The 22,111-nt window shown below is 38.6% G+C and overlaps 1 protein-coding gene across 12 annotated transcripts in view; it reads right to left on the reverse strand.

Moving 5' to 3' along the window:
* Positions 1-20,850: 20,850 nt before the first annotated feature.
* Positions 20,851-22,111, reverse strand: part of LOC130929923 (receptor-type tyrosine-protein phosphatase F-like) — a 464,805-nt gene continuing 463,544 nt past the window's right edge. For 5 of the 12 annotated variants that reach the window (XM_057857556.1, XM_057857554.1, XM_057857557.1 and 2 more), the window contains one exon: positions 20,851-22,106. In XM_057857556.1, coding sequence (XP_057713539.1) covers positions 22,038-22,106 — 69 coding nt within the window. In that variant the 3' untranslated portion in view covers positions 20,851-22,037. The remainder of the gene's footprint in view (positions 22,107-22,111) is intronic. The other 7 variants (XM_057857560.1, XM_057857558.1, XM_057857559.1 and 4 more) reach the window with 2 other exon arrangements.

Below are 22,111 nucleotides of genomic sequence, written 5' to 3' on the forward strand. Positions count from 1 at the left end.
TTAATTATCCGGTTATGCCAAAAATAAACATTTGTCTTAAGATTTTCAGAAGCAAAATTAGTGGTGTGTTCCCCACCTCCACATCACTGATGTCTTTTTACATTACTTACAGTGGCTGCTGCTGACGGGAAAAAAACTTAATATTCCTCGTCTTTGAAGGGGGCGGAGGAGGCGGCATGTTATATTTGTGTCGGGGCTGAGGCTCCGTGTGTGTGGGAGGCAAGGGGGTCAAGTCATCAACCAATCAAACGTCCGTTTGATAAAAGAAAAATTGACTGGCAGATTCAGCAAGTGATCAACTAAAAATAAATGCATGGTTAAGTTTTTCCATTTCTTGTTCAGTCAGAAGCCCCTGAATTCTGGCTATATTTTTAAAGTGGTAATAAGCAGATTTACTGAGGAACTTTAGATGGCTTTAAAATATTATGTAATTTTTTTAAAATTACACCAATATTTCTGACTTGATTTGTAGCTGTAAGTGAATTTATTGCCAAGGTGAGTGCTGATTTTTGACCTTTCCTTTTTTGGCCCAAAAATGATCACTTCTGTCTTCCCCACATTTATCTGGAGAAAAGTGTAGCACATTGATTTGATGAATGCATTTACTCAGGAAGACTAAGGGACTATAATCCTGCGGGGGACGCGGAGTTGTGTGTCATCTGCATGGGTGTGATAGGAGATTTAATACTGTTCCATATTCTGAGCTAGAGGAAGCATATAGATGTTAAATATAAGTGGTCCTAGAATGGACCCTTGAGGCTCCCCACACATGTGAACTTGGTTCATTCCGACTCATGGTTTCCGATTGACACAAAGAAATCCCTAGCATGTAAATACGATGTGAACCACTAAAGAAAAGTGTCAGTGAGCTCTGTTCCAATCTGCTGAGTAGTATGTCGTGATCGACCGTGTCAAATGTAGCACTGAGATCTAATAGTAGCAGAACAGATGATTTGCCGCCGTCATTATTCTGAAGAATATCATTTGGGACTTTGAATAAATCAATGGGTCTAGAGGCCCTAATGTTTTTACATACCTGTCAAGTTGTACGGTTTCGGCGTAATTTGTACAAGTGAGCACTGATTTTAAAATGTGTACGCTGTACCATTTTTCGTACATTACGGTTTTTTTTCTCCATTCGGATTTTGTCACCGTTTCGGCAATGAGACAATTTGCGTTCGATGCGTTACCACATTGGCTGAATGACGCGAGAAAAGTCAGAGACACTGAGAGAGAAGAGTGTTGTGACGCTGTAGCAAACACGATGCTAGGCTAGGTGGCTCCGATATTTCCTGACTGTAGCCGACAGCCTACAGTCTACGCCTAGATATCAAATGCTTATCGAGCGACATGCAAAAAGACAGACGCCAGCGTTAATCAACAGCCGCCATTTTGAAGCAGTGGACTACTCAGAAAGGCTCTGTTGTAGTGAACCTTCCTAGCGAACTTAAGTAACTTTTTATCTAAAATACTCCTAAATCGACAAAATCTTAGCTTGAATCTATCTTTAAATGATGAAACACTTTTAAAACTTTAACATATCGAAAGTAGGCAGAAGGAACTAATGCAAAAATGGTAGCAATTTTAACAACTTTAACAATTGATTCACAACATTAAACGATTTCCAAACATAGCAAAGGTTACTATGTTTTATTTTATTTTATTTTTTTAACGAAAAAAAAAAACATGAAAGGTAACACCACTTACTTTGCGAAGTAACTAATTACTCTTACCTTCAATTACTTTTTGGGAGAAGCAATTTCTAACTAATTAATTACTTTTTAAAAGTAAGATTAACAACACTGGTCATAAAGATGAAGTCTGCAGAATGAAAGTAAGGAAAGCGAAGATTTCATTCTGCCAATTTGTTGCCGGACACAATATGCCTGCAACTATTGCTGATCACTTCTCAGAATTAGCTAAAAAAATGTTTCCTGACTCAAAGATTGCATCGGTAAGTTAATTTTATCAATTGACCTCTTTAATTTATAATTGGACACACTAACGAACTACCTTCAAGTCAAACTGAATTGCGAGCTGAAGTGCCATGAAGTGTAGCCATGAAGACATGATAGAAATTGCCAAAGTGCTACATACAATTATAACAAAACTGTTAAATTTTAGGAATCATGATGTAGCTGAAGATATTGATTGTTCTTTGATTGCACCAGGTTATATGTGACAATATTACCAATAAATTCATATTATTTTAAAAATTGAGTTTTATTTTTGGTTCATATTGCACGCGTTATAGAACTTTTTAAGATTAGTCACCAATTTGTAAGGGCATACGTAACTATTGTAAGATTCGCAACGGCTCCTGGTTGACAAGTATGTTTTTGGGCATCAGCATTTGTGATAGGCTCAACTTTTTAACCACCTGAACAACTGCTCTTTACTTCCCTTCAAGATTTTTGGGGTTCAGAGTCTGCACCTACGTGTATATATTTTAAACAACATCAATGATGATCATCAGGGTTTGTACATTCAGCCTTTCTATTTTCTCAAAATGTGACGTTTTCAGGTTCCTGAAGGCCTTTTAACACAATGGATTTCAGGATGTTGGCTACAGTAGCGAGGAGCCACGGGTACAATCATGTTCTATTCGGTAGTGCCATCACCGTGATGAAAGCTCCTCCAATTGGACAGGTTCCAGCAGCACTATTAAGCGCTATTTTGACAGTCGAATTTCCAGGTAATGCGCGAGAAAAGGACTGAGTCTTCATCAATGCAGTGTTTTAGTTTCTGGAGCTTTGTGACACAAGCGAGAACGTTTTCAAACTGCTCCCTGCGCAGCCTGAAACATATCTCTTAGCCAGTTTGTTTTTGCCTTTCTCTTTTGCTAAGACGAAAGATCCCAAGTTGTGGTTTACTTCTTGTCATGTAAAAACTTTGCATACGTCCTAGTACTGCTGCCACGTCAACACTTCCAAATATGGGTGCGCTGTTCTCTTACTCAGAACAAGTGCACAGTTACAAAAAGGCTCAACACTTTGTGAGGAAAATTGCATCTGCTGATTAAAATGCCTCTGAGGTTTATGGTAGGGTGCAGTTGATTGTTTTGCATTGCTATATCAGCACACATAAAAAACAAAACAATCCCAAAATGATCTGGAGGCAGCCTAATGAACAACAAACTTCATCTCTAAATAGTGGTTATGGTCCGCCAGACTGTCCAGTGAGTCACCGCGTTGCCTCTGGTCAAGTGGTTTGATAGAATTCTTCCCGACATTAAAAGTTTACAAGCGCCTCGAGCACGGTGGAGGTCGTCACTTTGACGGACCATAAATTCTGGCACTCTGTCGTTCATGTTAACACCCTCAAAAGGAACAACAGGTCAGGTCTGATTATTTGATTTCTGTTTTTGAAGAACAGCTTTTTATTTGAGCCTGAGTGAATGAGCTGCAGTAAAAATAAGCCTATTTGCATCAAGGTCAACGTCCCAAAAGAAGGGACTAGATGGGTATAATCATTTGGTAAATCAGATCACATTTTTGGTTATAAAACCACAGTCAAATTGCGCAAAACAAGAGTTTTGAAAGTGCAATACTTCACTAAGACAGCAGTAGGTGCTGTACTTTTAGGTCTTGTGGCTTTTCTGCATTAATAAACTGTAGAAGGAATCAAAATGAACTATTACTGTAGTCCTTATATTATTTGCAGTGTTGTTAATAACAGCGTTATTTTTTTCACTATTGAGTAATCTCATTAATTTTTCCATCTTTGCAACGCCGTTACGGTTAACAAGCACGTGAAGGGGCGCGTTGCTAAGGTTTGGTTGAATGAAGCCCAAGTTATCTGATTTTGTTAGCAAAGCCCGCAAACAGTTTGCTGATGACATGTCAACAAAGCACATGGATTTCTGGAACCATGTCCTATGGTCTGATGAGACGGGCGGGCTTTATTGTGTACAGTCTTCAGAAGAGGCTTCCTCCTGGGGTGACAGCCATGCACACCAATTTGATGTCGAGTGGGGTGTGTGGTCTGAGCACTAACAGGCTGACCCCCCACCCCTTCAATCTCTGCAGCAATGCTGACAGCGCTCCTGTAACGAGTCACATGACATTTTGGAGGGAAAATGACAAGCAGTACTCAATTTGGACATTTAGGGATGTACGTTTTTTCATAGGAGGTGTACTCAGGGCCGGCCCAGGCCATTTGGGGGCCCTAAGCAAAATAATGCAAAGGGGCCCATATTTTTGGCCCACCATTTCGTCACAGTGTACTGTGAAACCCATACATGCAATCCAAACCATACGTCCATATTTTGTATATTAATCAGATTTTGTTGCACTGCATACTTCAAACTTCTCACCCCAAATGATTGTCAGTACTTACAGTAGACAGCGCCAAACCTTTTTCTAAAAGAGGAAAGAAAAGTTAAGGAAGAACTTTTATTTTTTTAAGCTTGCAATCAAGTATCAAAACTCACAAAAGCCAAATAAAGAAAACTGTAGGAAACAAAATAGAATATAAATTAAACAACTGGCAGATTGGGGGCCCCCTAGTGGTCAGGGGCCCTAAACTGTTGCATAGTCTGCGTATAGGCTGGGCCGGCCCTGGGTGTACTCACTTTTGTTGCCAGGGGTTTAGATATTAATGGCTATATTTTTAGTTATTTTTAGGGGAAAAGAAATGGACTCTATTATATAAGCTGTACACAGACTACTATTCATTGTGTCATTTTGTCAGTGATGTCCCATGAAAAGATATACTTAAATATCTGCAGAAATGCGAGGGGTGTAGCTACTCACTTTTGTGATACACTGTATTTTAGATTGATCATTTAGCCTATTAAGGAATTAGGTTCATATTGGTGACAAATGTAGCCCTAACCCCCGTTTACCCAATCTCTTGGTCTTATTAATGTCTCGTCCCCAGCAAAAAGTGTACCGGTACATGCAGTTGATGCTGTTATATAGTCCCTACCAATGTTGAGACCAAACCTACACCCTTGGTATAACCTGAAAAGTAACGTCAGTTACCTTGCTAAGTAACTAATTATTCTTACAGTGAGGTACCTGAATTACTAACTCAATTACTTTTTGGGAGAAGTATTTTGTAAATGTAACAAATTACCTTTTTAAAGCAAGATTAACAACACTGTGGAAGCCTCTGGTGAGATTACTCTTTGACGGATCTGTGAGGTCGCCAGTTTGAGTCTTGTCCAGCAGAGTGCGCCATTTATCATGATTGAATTTGACATCTTCAGATGATGATGGGTAACAATGAATGAATGAAAGATGATTTATTTTTCGACAAATCTGTTTCCATAAAAGTGTAGCTCTTGTTGTCCATAGCAAAAACTGCCTCTAATTTGCAGAAACCAACTCCAGACTTCTTCTGAGTCTCATTTTCAAGCCAATCCAATAAATTTAAGGATTTTAAAACTAAATCGTTTCAAAGGATTTTTTTTTCTAGCCACTGACCCAACTACAATTCGAAACAAATGGAACAATGTTCCACAGGCGGGCAAAGTTAGCATTCCTTAAATTTCCCAACTGAACATAATGAAGTGCTCATGTTTTCACAATTGCTGTAATATGTTCAAGTGAACCTCAGACAATACAATAACACCGCCCACGGTAACTTTACATTACAAGAGCCTTGTTCTATACAGGGCAATGTTCTTGGCAATGAATAGGCAATGCCCATCAACTTCTGGTATTCAGGTCTTGAAAAGGAAATGACGTTTGACAGGAGCGTCTTTCACATTGCTCGCACATGTCCGAGGGCTTTTTTCTCCTTAAGAAAAAAAAAAAAAGGAGCAGCTGCCGCTAATCCTTAGTTCAAGTTGAGGTGAATATTTTTCAACGTATTTTAAAATGGCCAAACTCACATCAACAATGTCTGAAGCAGTGATCGAGCTCTTCAAGTCAACCTTTGCACATCACAGGATACCTGAAGTGATGTGCTCAGACAACGGTCCACAGTTCTCATCTTTTTTCTGATTTGAGTTTCAGACATCTGGCATCCAGTCCGCATTTTCCACAGAGCAACAACGAGGCTAAGAAAGGTGTAAAGACTATTTAAAGTTGTTCTCAAATCAAGCGACTATATTTTACCTCACTTTTCACTGTTTATTTTTCTCCGCACTCACTCAGGTCCTACACAATCGGGTTATCAGTAACCCATCAGTGGGAGCGTCGCGTTGCCACGTGAAATGCACCAATAGGAGGGTCGTGCTGACGCATCATTGCAGTGATGCTACAATAGTTTTAGGAAGAATGTAATTTCCTGTAGTTATTTTAAAATTAGGGCTGTCAAACGACTAAAATTTTTAATCGAGTTAATTACAGCTTAACAATTAATTAATCTTAATTAATCGCAATTTAAACCATCTATAAAATATGCCGTATTTTTCTGTAAATTATTGTTGGAATGGAAAGATAAGACACAAGACGGATATATACATTCAACATACGGTACATAAGTACTGTATTTGTTTATTATAACAATAAATCAACAAGATGGCATGAACATTATTCACATTCTGTTAAAGCAATCCATGGATAGAAAGACTTGTAGTTCTTAAAAGATAAATGTTAGTACAAGTTATAGAAATTTTATATTAAAACCCTTCTTAATGTTTTCGTTTTATTAAAATTTGTAAAATTTTCAATCAAAAAATAAACTAGTAGCTTGCCATTGTTAATGTCAATAATTACACCATGCTCACTCATGGTACTAACCCATAAAATCAGTTGGACCCAAGCGCTAGCAGAGGGAGCCAAACACCAAAAAACAAGTAACAAGCGGACATTACAATACACTGTCATTTTAGTCTGTTTGAGCGGGGCATGTGCGTTAATTGCGTCAAATATTTTAATGTGATTAATTGGAAAAAAAAAAAAAATTACCGCCCGTTAACGCGAGAATTTTGACAGCCCCATTTAAAATATATTTTATTGTTTGTAGATACACAAGCAATCATGCAAATGACCAATATACATTTTGTTTTGTGTAAATTTTAGGGCTGTCAAACGATTAAAATTTTTAATCGAGTTAATTACAGCTTAAAAATTAATTAATCGTAATTAATCGCAATTAATCGCAATTCAAACCATCTATAAAACATGCCATATTTTTCTGTATTTGTTTATTATAACAATAAATAAACAAGATGGCATTAACATTATTAACATTCTGTTAAAGCGATCCATGGATAGAAATACTTGTAGTTCTTAAAAGATAAATGTTAGTACAAGTTATAGAAATTTTATATTAAAACCCCTCCCAAGGTTTTCGTTTTAATAAAATTTGTAAAATTTTCAATCAAAAAATAAACTTGAAGCCCGCCATTGTTGATGTCAATAATTACTTACACAATGCTCATGGGTGCTGAAGCCTATAAAATCAGTCGCACCCAAGCGCCAGCAGAGGGTGGCAAATCTCCATAAAACACAATTAACAAGTGGGCCTTTCACTGTACTGTCATTTAAATCTGTCTGAGCGGGGCATGTGCGTTAATTGCGTCAAATATTTTAACGTGATTAATTAAAAAATTAATTACCACCTGTTAACGCGATAATTTTGACAGCCCTAGTACTAAATTTCAATCGAATATACTAAAAAATTAGATGCATAATGCTGTACTATTATAAATATTATTTACTTTGAAAGACCGGAAATTGCTGCCCTTCGATTTCCTGTTGGGTGCGTGCTAAAAGGCATGGCTTGATCTTCAGTTTTTGAAATTTTGACGGACCGGAGAGGACGGACTCAGGGGATCAGGATCGGAGCTGTGCGGATCGTGTGGACCACATCGTATTGATTACAATACAAACATATTTGTTGTGTCGTTTGTAACGCAGCTGAGCGCAGCGCAGACGGACCGAGTGCAATTTGGAGGTTAGATGTCTCCAAACTAAGATGCTTGGGATTTGTTATGTGAGCAGAACATTTGCATTCATTGTGCAAAAAATAAATGAACAATAAATAATTGAAAAATAATGAATTATAAACTCATTTTATACCTCATTCGCTGTACTGAAGCTATGTTACTAGTTACCAGAATGAAATAGTCACCAAGAAAACTAGAAATGTAATAAAATACACAATTCGTTTAAAATCCCAGCAAATTGCATCTTTAAAATTGTCATTGCATTGGCATGTCCTATGTTTGCCTGTCTGTATTCATAATGCTTTGGTCTCCCACGAATGGCGCTTTGGGGTAACTAGTGTAAACGTGATTTAATTGTGAACGGTTCCTTTAATTTAATTATGGACATTTTGGCTCATTTAATTTATACTATTTTTATGGGACGTTCATTTTCTATATCTTGAATTGAAGATGTTCTCTTATTTTTCGCAGAATATTTCGAAAACCAAGTTGTTACATTTATCATTATTAAAGCATCCAGTTGGTCATCACAATACAATAAGCCATAATATGTTAAGTCCACGACCGCATGTATCGGTATTGGTTTGATAGAGGCCTCTTGATTTTTGGAGTTATCGGGATATCGGTTAAAAGGTTACTATGGGACAACTTTAATTAAAAACACACAAATTCATTCAGAAGCTATCATTTTTCTAGAAAACTATTAAAAATAAAAGTGATGATAGTACGTGACAACCATCCCCGGTTGGTCACAAATCACTGTTAAAAGAAAAGATTTGAAATGAATGGAATGTCAAATCCAGGCCAAGATATAAAGCTTCCATGTGTAGTAGATACAGCGGTATGAAAAAGTATCTGAAACTTTCGGAATTTCTTACATTTCTGCATAAAATCACCATCAACTATAATCTGATCTTTGTCAAAATCACACAGATATAAAAACTGTCTGCTTTAACTAAAACTACCCAAACATTTATAGGTTTCCATATTTTAATGAGGTTAGTATGCAAACAATGACAGATGGGGGAAAAATAAGTAAGTGAACCATAACAACGCCCCACTACTCCTTTGGCAGCAATAACTTAAACCGGACGCTTCCTGTAGCTGCAGATCAGTCTGGCACATTGATCAAGACTAATCCAGGCCCATTCTTCTCTACAAAACTGCTGTAGTTCAGTCAGATTCCTGGCATGAATCTCTGTCTTTAGGTCATGCCACAGCATCTCAATAGGGTTCAAGTCTGGACTTTGACTTGGCCACTCCAGAACATGTATTTTGTTCTTCTGAAACCATTCTGAAGATGATTTACTTCTGTGTTTTGGATCATTGTCTTGTTGCAGCATCCATCCTCTTTTTAGCTTATACTGTCAAACAGACGGCCTCAGGTTTTCCTGCAAAACATTCTGATAAACCTTCGAATTCATTCTTCCATTAATTTTGTCCAGTCCAGTTTGTAAAGTTGTCCAGGCCATGAGGCAGCAAAACCTCCCAAAATCATGATGCTCCCTCCACCATGCTTCACGGTGGGGATGAGGTGTTGATGTTGGTGAGCCGTTTCACTTTTCCTCCACACATGACGTTGTGCGTTACCCCCAAACAATTCAACTTTGATTTCAGCAGTCCACAAAATATTTTGCCAAAACTTTTGTGGAGTGTCCAAGTGCCTTTTTGCGAACATTAAACGAGCAACAATGTTTTTTTTAGACAGCAGTAGTTTCCCCCGTAGAGTCCTCCTATGAACACCATTCTTGCACCTAATTTGACATATAGTTCATGTGTGCACAGAGATAGTGGACGGTGCCAGAGATTTCTGTGGGTCTTTAGCAGACACTCTATGGTTCTGTTTTATTAACTCTCTGAGTATTCTGCGCTAAAATCTTAGCGTCATCTTTGGTGGACGGCCACTCCTTGGGAGAGAAGCAGGAGTGCCGAACTCTCTCCATTTGAAGACAACTTCTCTGACGATTAATGAACATCCAAAATTTTAGAGATGGTTTTGTATCCTTTCCCAGCTTTACACAAATCAACAAACCTTGATCGCAGGTCTTCAGACAGTTCTTTTGACCGAGCCATGATGAACATCAGACAATGCTTGTCATCAAGACAATTCTTACCAGGTGTGTGTTTTATAATGGGCAGAGCAGCTTTAAACCACTCATCAGTGATTGGTCACACACCTGACTTAAATTATTTGGTAAAAATTGGTTTCAATTGCTCTTTATGTCTCCTTAGGCAGAGGGTTCACATACTTATTTTTCCTCCTTCTGTCATTGTTTTCATGCTATACTTATTAAAATATGAAAACCTATAAATGTTTAGGTGGTTTTAGTTAAAGCAGACACTGTTTTTACATCTGTGTGATTTTGACAAAGACCAGATCACATTTGATGGTTATTTTATGCGGAAATGTGAGGAACTCCAAAAGGTTCAGATACTTTTTCATACCACTGTATATTTACTTATTCCCACCTATTTGTTCATTTCATATAGTCATCCATATTCAATCATTGCAACTATATTACGGACATCTGTGAACTATGACTATTTTTCTTACTACAAGGAAAGAAGTCTGAGGGCCTTCCTCCCAGACCAAGGTTATCGCAATATATACAATTTTTCAGTAATAGCTCTGGTGAATCTCCATTCAGGTGGTTTTTACAGTTTTTTCATGCCATGCCCGGCTGGTGAGCTGGCACTAACTTGCCAATTTGCATAACCATAACAAAGTGTATGATTCAGAAAGTCCTGCTTTTAATTGTTCGTGAATGACTAAATTTATTTAGCTTAGGTGACTATTGCTTTCTTTTTGCTCCTGAATTGTGTGTCGTCATCTCCTGTTTACCTAAGAGAATTAAAAGAACCTGTTAGAAGAGAAAAATCAAGTTGTTTCTTCTTACCTATAATAAATAATTAGTGTCGACTGGAAGAAATTCTGAAAGAGTGAAAAGTGTGACAACCAACTAAGGTTACACTACGCATATACAAAAACAGACAAAAAGTACAATAACAAACACTCGGGATTGGAATGCTGTTCATTGTTTAGGTTCCTGGTGGGAATTTCAAGGGAGGCCTCAATCAGCGTGCATATAAACACGAGAGCCGAGGTGTCATTAGCGACTGGAATTAAAGCATCGGCAAATTGCTTCTTATCCAACTCCGACGTCTCCGTTTAAACACAAGTAATTGGGATCTGGAACAATGAAGGGTTTGTTCTTGGAGGTGCTTTCAAGGTAAGCCAAAGAACAAAATATACAAGATAATTTGCAGCCGACCGCAGAGGTTTGCTGTTAAATCTGAGGTAGCTTTTCAGAGTGCATTTGTGGGATAGAATTTCAGCATTAAAATGTCAGGATTTCCTTATTGGACAACTATGTTAGTTTAGAAACTAGAAAAATAGCGCCACTCGCTGTTGGTAGAAGGGAAATACAGGGACCTAATTAGTGTAACATTTTAAAGACATTCACCCTTTCAAGGACAAGTGACTTTTTTGGTCATTTATAAATATTTAAATATTAGCAATTACTGATAAGTGGGAGATAATGGATGATGGACTGATGGATAATATTAATTAGAAATTAAATTTTATTTTTTCATTATTAAAAAATTATGTAAAAAAATAAAAAACAAATGTACAATAGATAAGGCCCCAAGTAACTAGCCTGGTACACCAGACTCAACGCTGTTCCAGCTATTGAGTCTGGCCACCCTTCCCACGGAAACAATTTCCAGGGCGGAGCAAGCCACAGCATACAGACAGCGGAGTGGACCAATCAGCGACGGGCAGACGTGACGTTAGTAAAATGGCGACTTCAGGATGACGGACTTGCGCGCGGAAGTAAACATACGAAGAGAGCGGAGTTTATTCGACATGGCTAGCGCGAGACAGATTGTTGTCAGTGACTCGTGTCGATGTGTTTTTGGTCATTTAAAACTGATTTTACCGTGGATTGGAACATATTCTCGGCTCTGCCGTTCACCGTCTGTGTTGCTGAAGGGACGACTTTCGACGCGCAAGAGTGACGTTGCTTGTGAAGAACACGTGACGCAAATAAACGAATCTGATTTGTCGATTGATTTTGTATCTGCTCGAAAAGGCCGTTAATGGGAGGGGTTCCAGACTATTTCTCTCAGTGTTTGAAAAATACAGGGAGAATAGTCTGGCAGAGCCAGGCTACCAAGTAACACTCAATGTAGATTTTTTTTCAAAGTACTAAACTCGTGATGTGATGGATGTCAAATACAGTGATGCCTCGTTTTTCGCGGTTAATGGGGACCCTAACCCGCCGCTATAAGTGAAAAACCGTGTAGTAGCACCGCCCCCCCCCCCCAAAATATGTTTTGCTTTTGTGTGCGTTCAATGTATTTATTCAGATTTAGCATTGGAAAGCGATACATATAAGACATGTTTTTTCACTTTTTTCCCCAAAGTATAATTAAAAACTTATGTATATGTATATATTGACCAATGTTTTTAAGTACTTCAAATGTAATAATTTCAAGTTTTAAACATGTTACCCTCCCTCCAAATTATTTTTAAACACGATTAAAGTAGAAAAACTCTTGTCTTTATTAAATGCTTCATTGAGTGACACGACACATAATGAGATGCCACAGCAACTGTTTAACAAGTTAAACAATGATTGACACATGCGGCGCTTTGATGTTTAGGCTTTCAGGGATCTGTGGCAAGATTAAACAGAAGACGTCTATCAATCATCGTTAAATTTAATAAGCACTTCCAGTGCATTGCCAGAACAACAAAGAGCAGGGAGAGGGAGGGAGGGAGGGAAGGTGAGACTACGCGATTGGCTCGGGACAGCTCATCTGTATATATTATATAAAAAACGTTTTAAAAAAAAAGTTTTAATTTGTGCATAAAAAAGTTAAAAATAACGATACAAGACATAGCGCCCGATTTTTTTTTTTTTTTTACGAAATCAACTTAAAAAAATATTTAGTTTGAGGAAAAATACAAGAACTTACATTCTTATAACATGTTTAAAGACATTTTTTAAAGGGATGCATGGATAAAAAGACCTGTAGTTCTTAAAAGACAAACGTTATTATTATTATTATTATATTATTATCATGTTAAAATAATTTGATATTGAAATCCCTCTTGATGTTTTCGTTTTTATACAATTTGTAAAAATTAGTTTAATTAGTAGGTCGCCATTGTTGTTGACGTCACATGGTTACGCTGCTGGGCTTCCAGAGTATGACTCCCGCGACATAAACATGTCATCTGTTCAACCCTTTCAATTTGAACCTGAGAGGGACATTAACTGCACTGTTGATATTGTACAAAACGAGCAGCAAAAGCAAAATGAACAAGAAACACGGGATGAGACGAGAGTAGGAAAAAAAAAGTACTACCCTGCGTTTTCAGCTTGTTTTGTTTGGATGCATACAGACAGAACATACTAAAGATACCTTAAGAAAATATTTAAACGTAGCAATATCAAATAAGGGTGGTTAAATATGCTACGTGACTAATGTGGTCAACAGATCAACAATCTGCTTTAAAGCAACCACAAGAAAACACAATGCTTAAAAGTGTGAGATGGAAGTGAAAAGGTAATAAAAGACTCAATAAAAACACAGATAGTAAGTACTTGCCGCTTTTAACCGATGAGAGCATGTTTTGGACGTCTTGCCGCCCAGAAAGAATTTCAGTAACCTGCTAGTATTCGTCGAGTGACAGTGACAATCTACATCATCACCCCAAGCGTCCATAAAACATGGCGTCCTCCATGAGTCAAAATTAGGGCTGTCAAACGATTCAAATTTTTAATCGAGTTAATTACAGCTTAAAAATTAATTAATCATAATTAATCACAATTAAACCCATCTATAAAACATGTCATATTTTTCTGTAAATTATCATTGGAATGGAAAGATAAGACACAAGACAGATATATACATTCAACATACAGTACATAAGTACTGTATTTGCTGATTATAACAAATCAAGATGGCATTAAGATTATTAACATTCTCTTAAAGCGAGCCATAGATAGAAAGACTTGTAGTTCTTAAAAGATAAATGTTAGTACAAATTATAGAAATTTTATATTAAAACCCCTCTTCTTAATGTTTTCGGTTTATTAAAATTTGAAAAATTTTCAATCAAAAAATAAACTAGTAGCTCCCCATTGTTGATGTCAATAATTACACCATGCTCACTCATAGTACTAACCCATAAAATCAGTTGGACCCAAACGCCAGCAGAGGGCGCCAAACACCAAAAAACAAGTAACAAGCGGACATTACACTGAACTGTCATTTTAGTCTGTTTGAGCTGGGCATGTGCGTTAATTGCATCAAATATTTTAACATGATTAATTTAAAAAATTACCGCCTGTTAACGCGCTAATTTTGACAGCCCTAGTCAAAACATGTACTATATATTATAGATTTTTAAATAAATGTAAATATTTTATGTGTTTCTAATAACATTTTTAGTAAAAGAGAACAATTGTGGCTTAGTAGAGTCTACAAGTCCAAGGTTCCCCTGAAACTTAAATCAAAGCTATTTATCCTTATCAAATTCCAAATCATTTTCTTCTTTACTTGGTTGTGTAGTTACATTCCTAACAAAGTCTTCAGGTGACTTCATGACTCCATGTCATGACATAATCTTCACTTAAAAAAAAAAAAAGAAAGCCTGAACTCAAACGCCTTCTTTTTCTCCAGTGATCTAATCTGATTGATCACGTCCTCAAGCAGAGGCCTCCATGTTTTGAGACATCAATATGTGGCTGTTCACTTGAACAAATAGAGTCGTGTCTCACATCAGGTGCGACTTACACTTGAACAAATACGTTTTCCTCCAGTGGCCCATTCTGGTTTACCACAAGATCAAAAAGTGGTTTCTGCTCAACTCATCAAAGTCCTCGGGTGTCTTGTATACGTTAGCAAACAAACGCATCCTTGTTTTCCCCCTATTGGTCCGTTCTGGTTTGTGAGATGTTCTCAAACAGCGGCGTCTTCTTTTAGATGGCGTCAACTTGAATACAAATCCAACCTTGGACATTTCATAACCTCTTCTTTCAAGAATAAAGACCAAAGGGTAGCAGAGCTGCCGCTTCCTATACACATACTGTATATACGGGCAGTGCTTAAAAAGTGCGTATGACAGGATTTTAAAAAAAAAGTCAAATAGCATTATTATGTGAATTACCATAATATTTTGAGGCGATTCGACTATATACAACAGTTTGGCATAGCGCAGATGACGAGAAATTAGTCTTTTAATCTGCCATTTAGCCACGCCTACCATTATAGCGCTTTAGCGTCCCCAACAGGAGGATGACGTCAGTAGGGTCATGGTTTCATCCGATTTAAAGCCCATTGAGGGGGAATTATTCAGAACAAGGAAAATTCGACGAAGAGACGAGCAAAATGTCCTTGTTTCAATCTCTACTACAATATTTTTACATGATATTCTTTTTATCCATGTATTTTCCCTAATAGCTAAATAAATGGTACGGTCATGACAAATAACAGTCTTGTGCTAAATGGAGTATGAAATAATAAAAATGCATGTATACAGTACGACATGGCAAAATTACTCCGTAATGGTCAAAACTGTTGGCTTCACCTACTGTCACACCTCCCGAACGATATTTTATGCCACTGTAGTTAGTCCGGCTTTTGTAATTTCCCTGCCCTGGCTTCGGAGAATGTAAACAAACCAAGAGGTGTGACAGCTAGCCGACATGCGAACCCGAACCGAGTGATGTCTCAAAGTCTAATTTTCACTTTTCAGAGTGAAAAATCACACAAAACTAGCCCGGAAAATGTCTCACGGCGCAGGGTTGTCGATTGTCTTTGCTGATCGGCAACCCGCCCGGCGCCGAGCAAGTTACAGCCCGTCCCCTGCTGGGGGCAGGAGAGCTCGTTAGCGGGGAAGCAGCTGGACAAACCTGCTGACGTCAGAGGAGCGTGTAGCTGCCAGATGGTCAACACGAATATGGCATAAATTAATGCTTAACTACATGGCGAAGACGTAAACAGTGAGAGAGCGGCGTGCAGTTGTTGTATGCAGCTAACAAAGCAGGATGTGTCTGAGGAGAACTTTTCTACATGTCCGTCCATGATCAAACATAAGTAAATATTCCTTTATTTAAAGAAAGTTTGTAGTTTTTACTTTGTAATCGCTGTATTCGCGGCCATTTTAATACAAAGTTGCAATTTGTAATGGGGTGGAAAATTTGGGAGAACACCAGACACACGAAGAGGGCAATAAGTAGAGTACAGCGCTCTCACGGCGAGGGAGGTGTGCGACAAGGCGCCGGTCGTCGGCCAAGTGGCATTCTCGGTGGACAAGGAGCATTGTCAGCCACATAATGCAAGTCATCTCAGTATTAAAACGTGTGCCACGATCCCAGTATTTGACATAATAGAAAATTTGACATAATAGAAAACACGTTTACTCACTTCCTCGTAATTCCAATGGTCCCACAGTTGTCGCACACTTCTCTGGATGAACGGGAACTTTCTACAACCCAAAAAGGCTTACACGCCTCTCCCTGGTGCAGCTACAAAAGCCTGCAGCCGTTTGGCTGGCTTGTTTCGAAAAATAAACGAATTAATCCGCAAAATCAGCTGAATACGCATTCCATCTCTATGCTATAAAGCAATACTGTATTATGAGGTGCTGACCCGGGTGATGTCACATTCACATTCGTCCTAAACCCGAGACTGGAGCCAGAAGTTACTCATTTTCATGGGGCGGGATTCAAAAATTGAATATATAAAACGATCGCTTCCACACACATCCCAGCAGTCCATTTCCTTCAGGAGCATAAAACACCGCGTGAAATATGAAATAAACATGCTTTTTGGTGTCATACGCACTTTAAATTAGCACAATATTGTGGAAGTTTTATTTCTGTAACAGTTTAAAGTAGAAAAAGGGCCACGAAATGATTTTTGGGCACTGCCCTTTGAGAAACACTGTACGTTGATCTGTTTTAGCAGAGTTGGGAGAGTTTGTCCACTCACCCCTTTTAAGTAGTGCAGCACCGATACCATTTTTTGGCTCCTGATACTGATTCCGACACCCGATAGTGTGCTGATACCATTTGTTTTCTCTTGATACAGTGATCCCTCGCTACTTTGTGCTTCAAACTTTGCGCCCTCAGTCCATCGCGTATTTTTTTCAAATAAATAAATGCAGTATTTTATAGAGCTGTCCCGATCCGATCAGTGGTCTCTGATCTGGTATTTTCTTGGTAAGGCAGTGCACTGTAGTTGTCTATTTAAGTTAACAATGATCGACAGACGTTAGGGTTTGATTTTGCCAGAGAGGTTTGGAAGCCGAAACTTCAAAGCGCCGCGTATGTCAATCATCGTTTAACTTGTTAAACAGTTGCTGTGGCAACTCGTTGGGTGTAAGGGGCAGTTTACAAGGTGACGCTCCGAGAATACGACAAATTTCATATTTGCATTTATATGGTTCTGTCTCCATTCGAATGATGTAGTATTCATGCCAGGGGCAGTGCAGATTTACAAGGCGACTTTGACCCCAACAACTTCCTCAGCCCAGAAGATAACATACCCGCCCATTCCAAGCAATGGCATTTTTCTTTTGCTCCAAAGGGCACAAAAACGTAAACGTCAAACATATTTAAATGTAAAATATTATAAAAACAGTAAATTAAAGCCGACATTCCGCCATGTTTGTTTTTAATGGTTAGTAGCAGCACTGCGCACACCCAAACTGACGTGTGCGAGTGCTGACGTCATCAGCGCGAGAGCTTCCATTTATATGGTTGCTGAGCAAGTCACGCAATCGAATCCTTCGACTTTGGAGCCCAGAATCAAAGGTTTGCGTCTTTGCCTTCCGTTTTCACCGACACCATATAAAGGCAAGGTCATTCCACAACACAATCATTGCGTCTTTGTGTCGCAGAGTCACCATGTAAACTGTCCTTAAGTGAGCAGCTTGAGCGGATTTGAGTGGACTCACTCAATGAAGCATTTAATAAAGACATTTTTCTACTTTATTCTTGTTTAAACATAATTTGATGGGACAGTAAATGTTTAAAACTTATAATTACATTTGAAGTGCTTAAAAACCATTTATGAATATATATATATATATATATATATATATATATTCATTATTACTATTTTTTTAAATTATACTTTGTGAAAAAAACAAGTCTTATATGTATCTCTTTCGAATGCTAAATCTGATTAAATACATTGAACACACACAAAAAAAACTTTTTTGGGGTGGGGGCGGGTTCTGGTCCCCATTAACAGCGAAAAGTGAGGGATCACTGTACTACATACTTACCTGACTGTAATGTAATTGCTATCATGGCATCGTCAGACACTGCTGCCATTGACGGTGCTAGAACGTTCATTCCTTGCCTCCAACTTCAAGTGATATGTCGACCCTTGTACAGTGGGGCAAATAGGTATTTAGTCAACCACCAATTGTGCAAGTTCTCCAGCTTGAAAAGATTAGAGAGGCATGTAATTGTCAACATGGGTAAACCTCAACCATGAGAGACAGAATGTGGAAAAAAAAACAACTGAAAATCACATTGTTTGATTTAAAAAAATATATCTCCAAATTAGAGTGGAAAATAAGTATTTGGTCACCTACAAACAAGCAAGATTTCTGGCTGTCAAAGAGGTCTAACTTCTTCTAAAGAGGTCTAACGAGGCTCCACTCGTTACTTGTATTAATGGCACCTATTTTAACACATTATCAGTATAAAAGACACCTGTCCTCAATCTCAGTCAATCACACTCCAAACTCCACTATGGCCAAGACCAAAGAGCTGTCGAAGGACACCAGAGACAAAATTGTAGACCTGCAGCAGGCTGGGAAGACTGAATCTGCAGTAGGTAAAACACTTGGTGTAAAGAAATCAACTGTGGGAGCAATTATTAGAAAATGGAAGACATACAAGACCACTGATAATCTCCCTCGATCTGGGGCTCCATGCAAGATCCCACCCCGTGGCGTCAAAATGATAACAAGAACGGTGAGCAAAAATCCCAGAACCACACGGAGGGACCTAGTGAATGACCTACAGAGAGCTGGGACCACAGTAACAAAGGCTACTATCAGTAACACAATGCGCCGCCAGGGACTCAAATCCTGCACTGCCAGACGTGTCCCCATGGTGAAGAAAGTACACGTCCAGGCCCGTCTGCGGTTCGCTAGAGAGCGTTTGGATGATCCAGAAGAGGACTGGGAGAACATGTTATGGTCAGATGTAACCAAAATAGAACTTTTTGGTAGAAACACAGGTTCTCGTGTTTGGAGGAGAAAGAATACTGAATTGCATCCGAAGAACACCATTCACACTGTGAAGCATGGGGGTGGAAACATCATGCTTTGGGGCTGTTTTTCTGCAAAGGGACCAGGACGACTGATCTGTATAAAGGAAAGAATGAATTGAGATGAACTTTTGGTATAGACCCTACCCACGTGACGTCACAACTCTGCTCTCCTGAATGGTACCGCCCACTTGTCCGTCAAAACATAGTGTTAACCTGTTACGGCTACGTACATTTCTCCTATTAACGGCGTGTTTTTCTGCTCCTTAACATTAATAATCAAAATGGTGAAGGCGTGTGTGGCTGTTGGTTGCACTAACAGAGAAGATGGAAGGAGAGACTTGAAGTTTTACCGTATTCCGAGGGATCCAAAGAGAGCGAAATGGACGGCTGCAATTCGACGTGAAAACTGGGCACCAAAAAATCACCACAGACTATGTAGTAGTCATTTTATATCCGGTAAGATGCATTTAAGATATACTTAGAGGGTTTTGGGCTGACAAATAACCACAATTAAGATCATTGCGAGGCTAATCGCCGACAACATACGACGTAGTACGACATAGTTTCAAATTCAAGATGTTTGTGACTTTCCTTTCTTCCACCATCGTTATTTTTTGAATAATATTTAGCTGGTACCAAGTGAAAGAAACTGGCCTCGTCTACGGGGCTGACAAATAACCACAATTAAGATCATTGCTAGGCTAATCGCCGACAACATACACGTATGTATGTAGTGAGAGTGCTATCGCTAAACCATATAAACATTAAAAGCCTTAACTCCATTGACAAACGACATGAAATACATTAGACTTGACAGTGGATGTTAGCAATAACAAAAGATTTTGAATTGAAAATTTCGTAACTCACCTTTCCAAGCACAAGATAGATTCCTGCCGAATTTTCGTGGACGAGGACCTGTTTCACCCAACCAGCAACGAAGTATTTATAAGCCTCCAAGCTCTTGAAGTTTTTCATATTTTCGTGAGAATAGGCTGATTTAGTGTGGACAAGATAATTGTAAATATCTGCGTAGCAGATGTCAGGCAGACAGGGCGAAGACAGTGGGTCGAAAAACATCGATTTGGGCATCAAATATGGATCTGGCGACTGTATAGAACGAAGCTTTTCCTCATAACGCCTTTTATGCAACAGATCCAGTGAGTTTGCGGCATCAGAAAGCACCGGGTCTTCCATGAAATGCATTTAAAATTCCGCCATCAATTGAAAACAATGCTAATACAGAGTCAAAATGACGGACAAGTGGGCGGAACCATACAGCGAGCACGTGGTTTTGTGACGTAGGTGGATAGGGTCTATTGATCAAATACTTCTTTTGCACCATGTTTTGTAAATAAGTTCTTTAAAAATCAAAAAATGTGATTTTTGTTTTTTTTTCCACATTCTGTCTCTCATGATTGAGGTTTACCCATGTTGACAATTATAGGCCTCTCTAATCTTTTCAAGTAGAAGAACTTGCACAATTAGTGGTTGACTAAATACTTATTTGCCCAACTGTACCTGGTTTTGAATTGCTTTTCATGTCATGTCTTGTCTTAGCACATTTTGTCTTTGCAGCATTCATACTATGATACTACCATTGTTGAGGCAATAAATTAGAAAGTATTAAATTCATTTTCCGTTCAATGCGACAACAAATAAAATCGAACTTATCCTGAATAAAAAATAAAAATAAACGACTGCGACAGAGGTCAAAGATTTTTTTGTACAAAAACCCAATTGTGTATCTTTATTAACATCAAGTTTTGTTTTTTTTCTTTTTTTTATACAACTTGTTCATTCGTTAACATGTTCTCTTTTGAAATTCCAGTTCTTTATTAACAAATAGAAAAACAGACGCGCTTCTGTGTGCGGGTGTGTGTACAACAGGTGGAACCCCTACAGCACAATGTAATCACAAGATTTCAAAATGAACACGGTAGCCCCCCAACTTCTAAACCCGCCGCCGCCACTTTAAGTGTAGGCGCTTGTGGCGGCCATCTTGTCAGAGTGTGTGTGTTTGTCTGTGTGGCGACGGCCTGGGGGTTGTGCTGCATTATTTGTCCATTTTCGTTTTTTGTAGAAGGTAGAACAGTAGATACGGCAAACGGCATCTCTCAAGAACAAGATAAGCTGTGTGTACACCTATGCGTCATTGTACATATATATAATCATATATATATATATATATTTATAGTTCTATTTCTGTATAAAATAAAATCAAGTGTGTGTCACATCTGGGAGGAATGGTCCATTCTGTACAAAGGCCTTTTTGCAGAAAAACACATAGTTGTGTGCTTTGCTTTCCTGTATACACACTGTTGTTGTCTCTTGGCTTAGCCTAGCATTAGCTCAGCATTAGCCGCTTTGTGCTCGTCCTCGAGGAAATAGCGAGTGAAAAGGCAGTTTTTTTTTTCTTGTCGTTATCTTTTTTTTTCGCTGTCGTTGTCCCAACTAAATCCCGAGCGTGCGACAACAACGCAAACAAGCAGCTGGCCCGCAGGTTTAGCATCTAGCATCTTTGTGCTAATAAGTACCCCTTTTTAAAACAATAATATAAAAAAAAAAAATTAAAAAGTAGCAATTATGAAAACAAAAGCCTGGTTAAGACACAATGTTAAACAAAAAAGGGATTAAAAAAGTAGACTAAACAATAAATGAAAAAATGAGTGGAGGTACCGGTATAGGGGAGACAGGTGGCGCTGCTGACTGTACAGGACTTAAAAGCACAAAAAAAGTCACATAGTTGGTTTTGCCTTTTGTGCCTCCCCCACAGTGACAGGGTTGGGTGGTGTTTTTTTTTTTTTTTCCTTCTTCTCGGGGCATATGGTGGCTGAGATGGGACACTTGGCACACTCCTGAGAGGGTCCGACCTCGGCACCTGCGGTTACGTTGCATAGTGGTCGAAGCTCCCAAGGTACTCCAGAGCTGCCCGATAGCAAAGCTGGTACTGGTCCTGTG

Source organism: Corythoichthys intestinalis, chromosome 14 (genome assembly GCF_030265065.1).
Source record: "Corythoichthys intestinalis isolate RoL2023-P3 chromosome 14, ASM3026506v1, whole genome shotgun sequence".
In the NCBI taxonomy this organism is placed as follows: Eukaryota; Metazoa; Chordata; class Actinopteri; order Syngnathiformes; family Syngnathidae; genus Corythoichthys; species Corythoichthys intestinalis.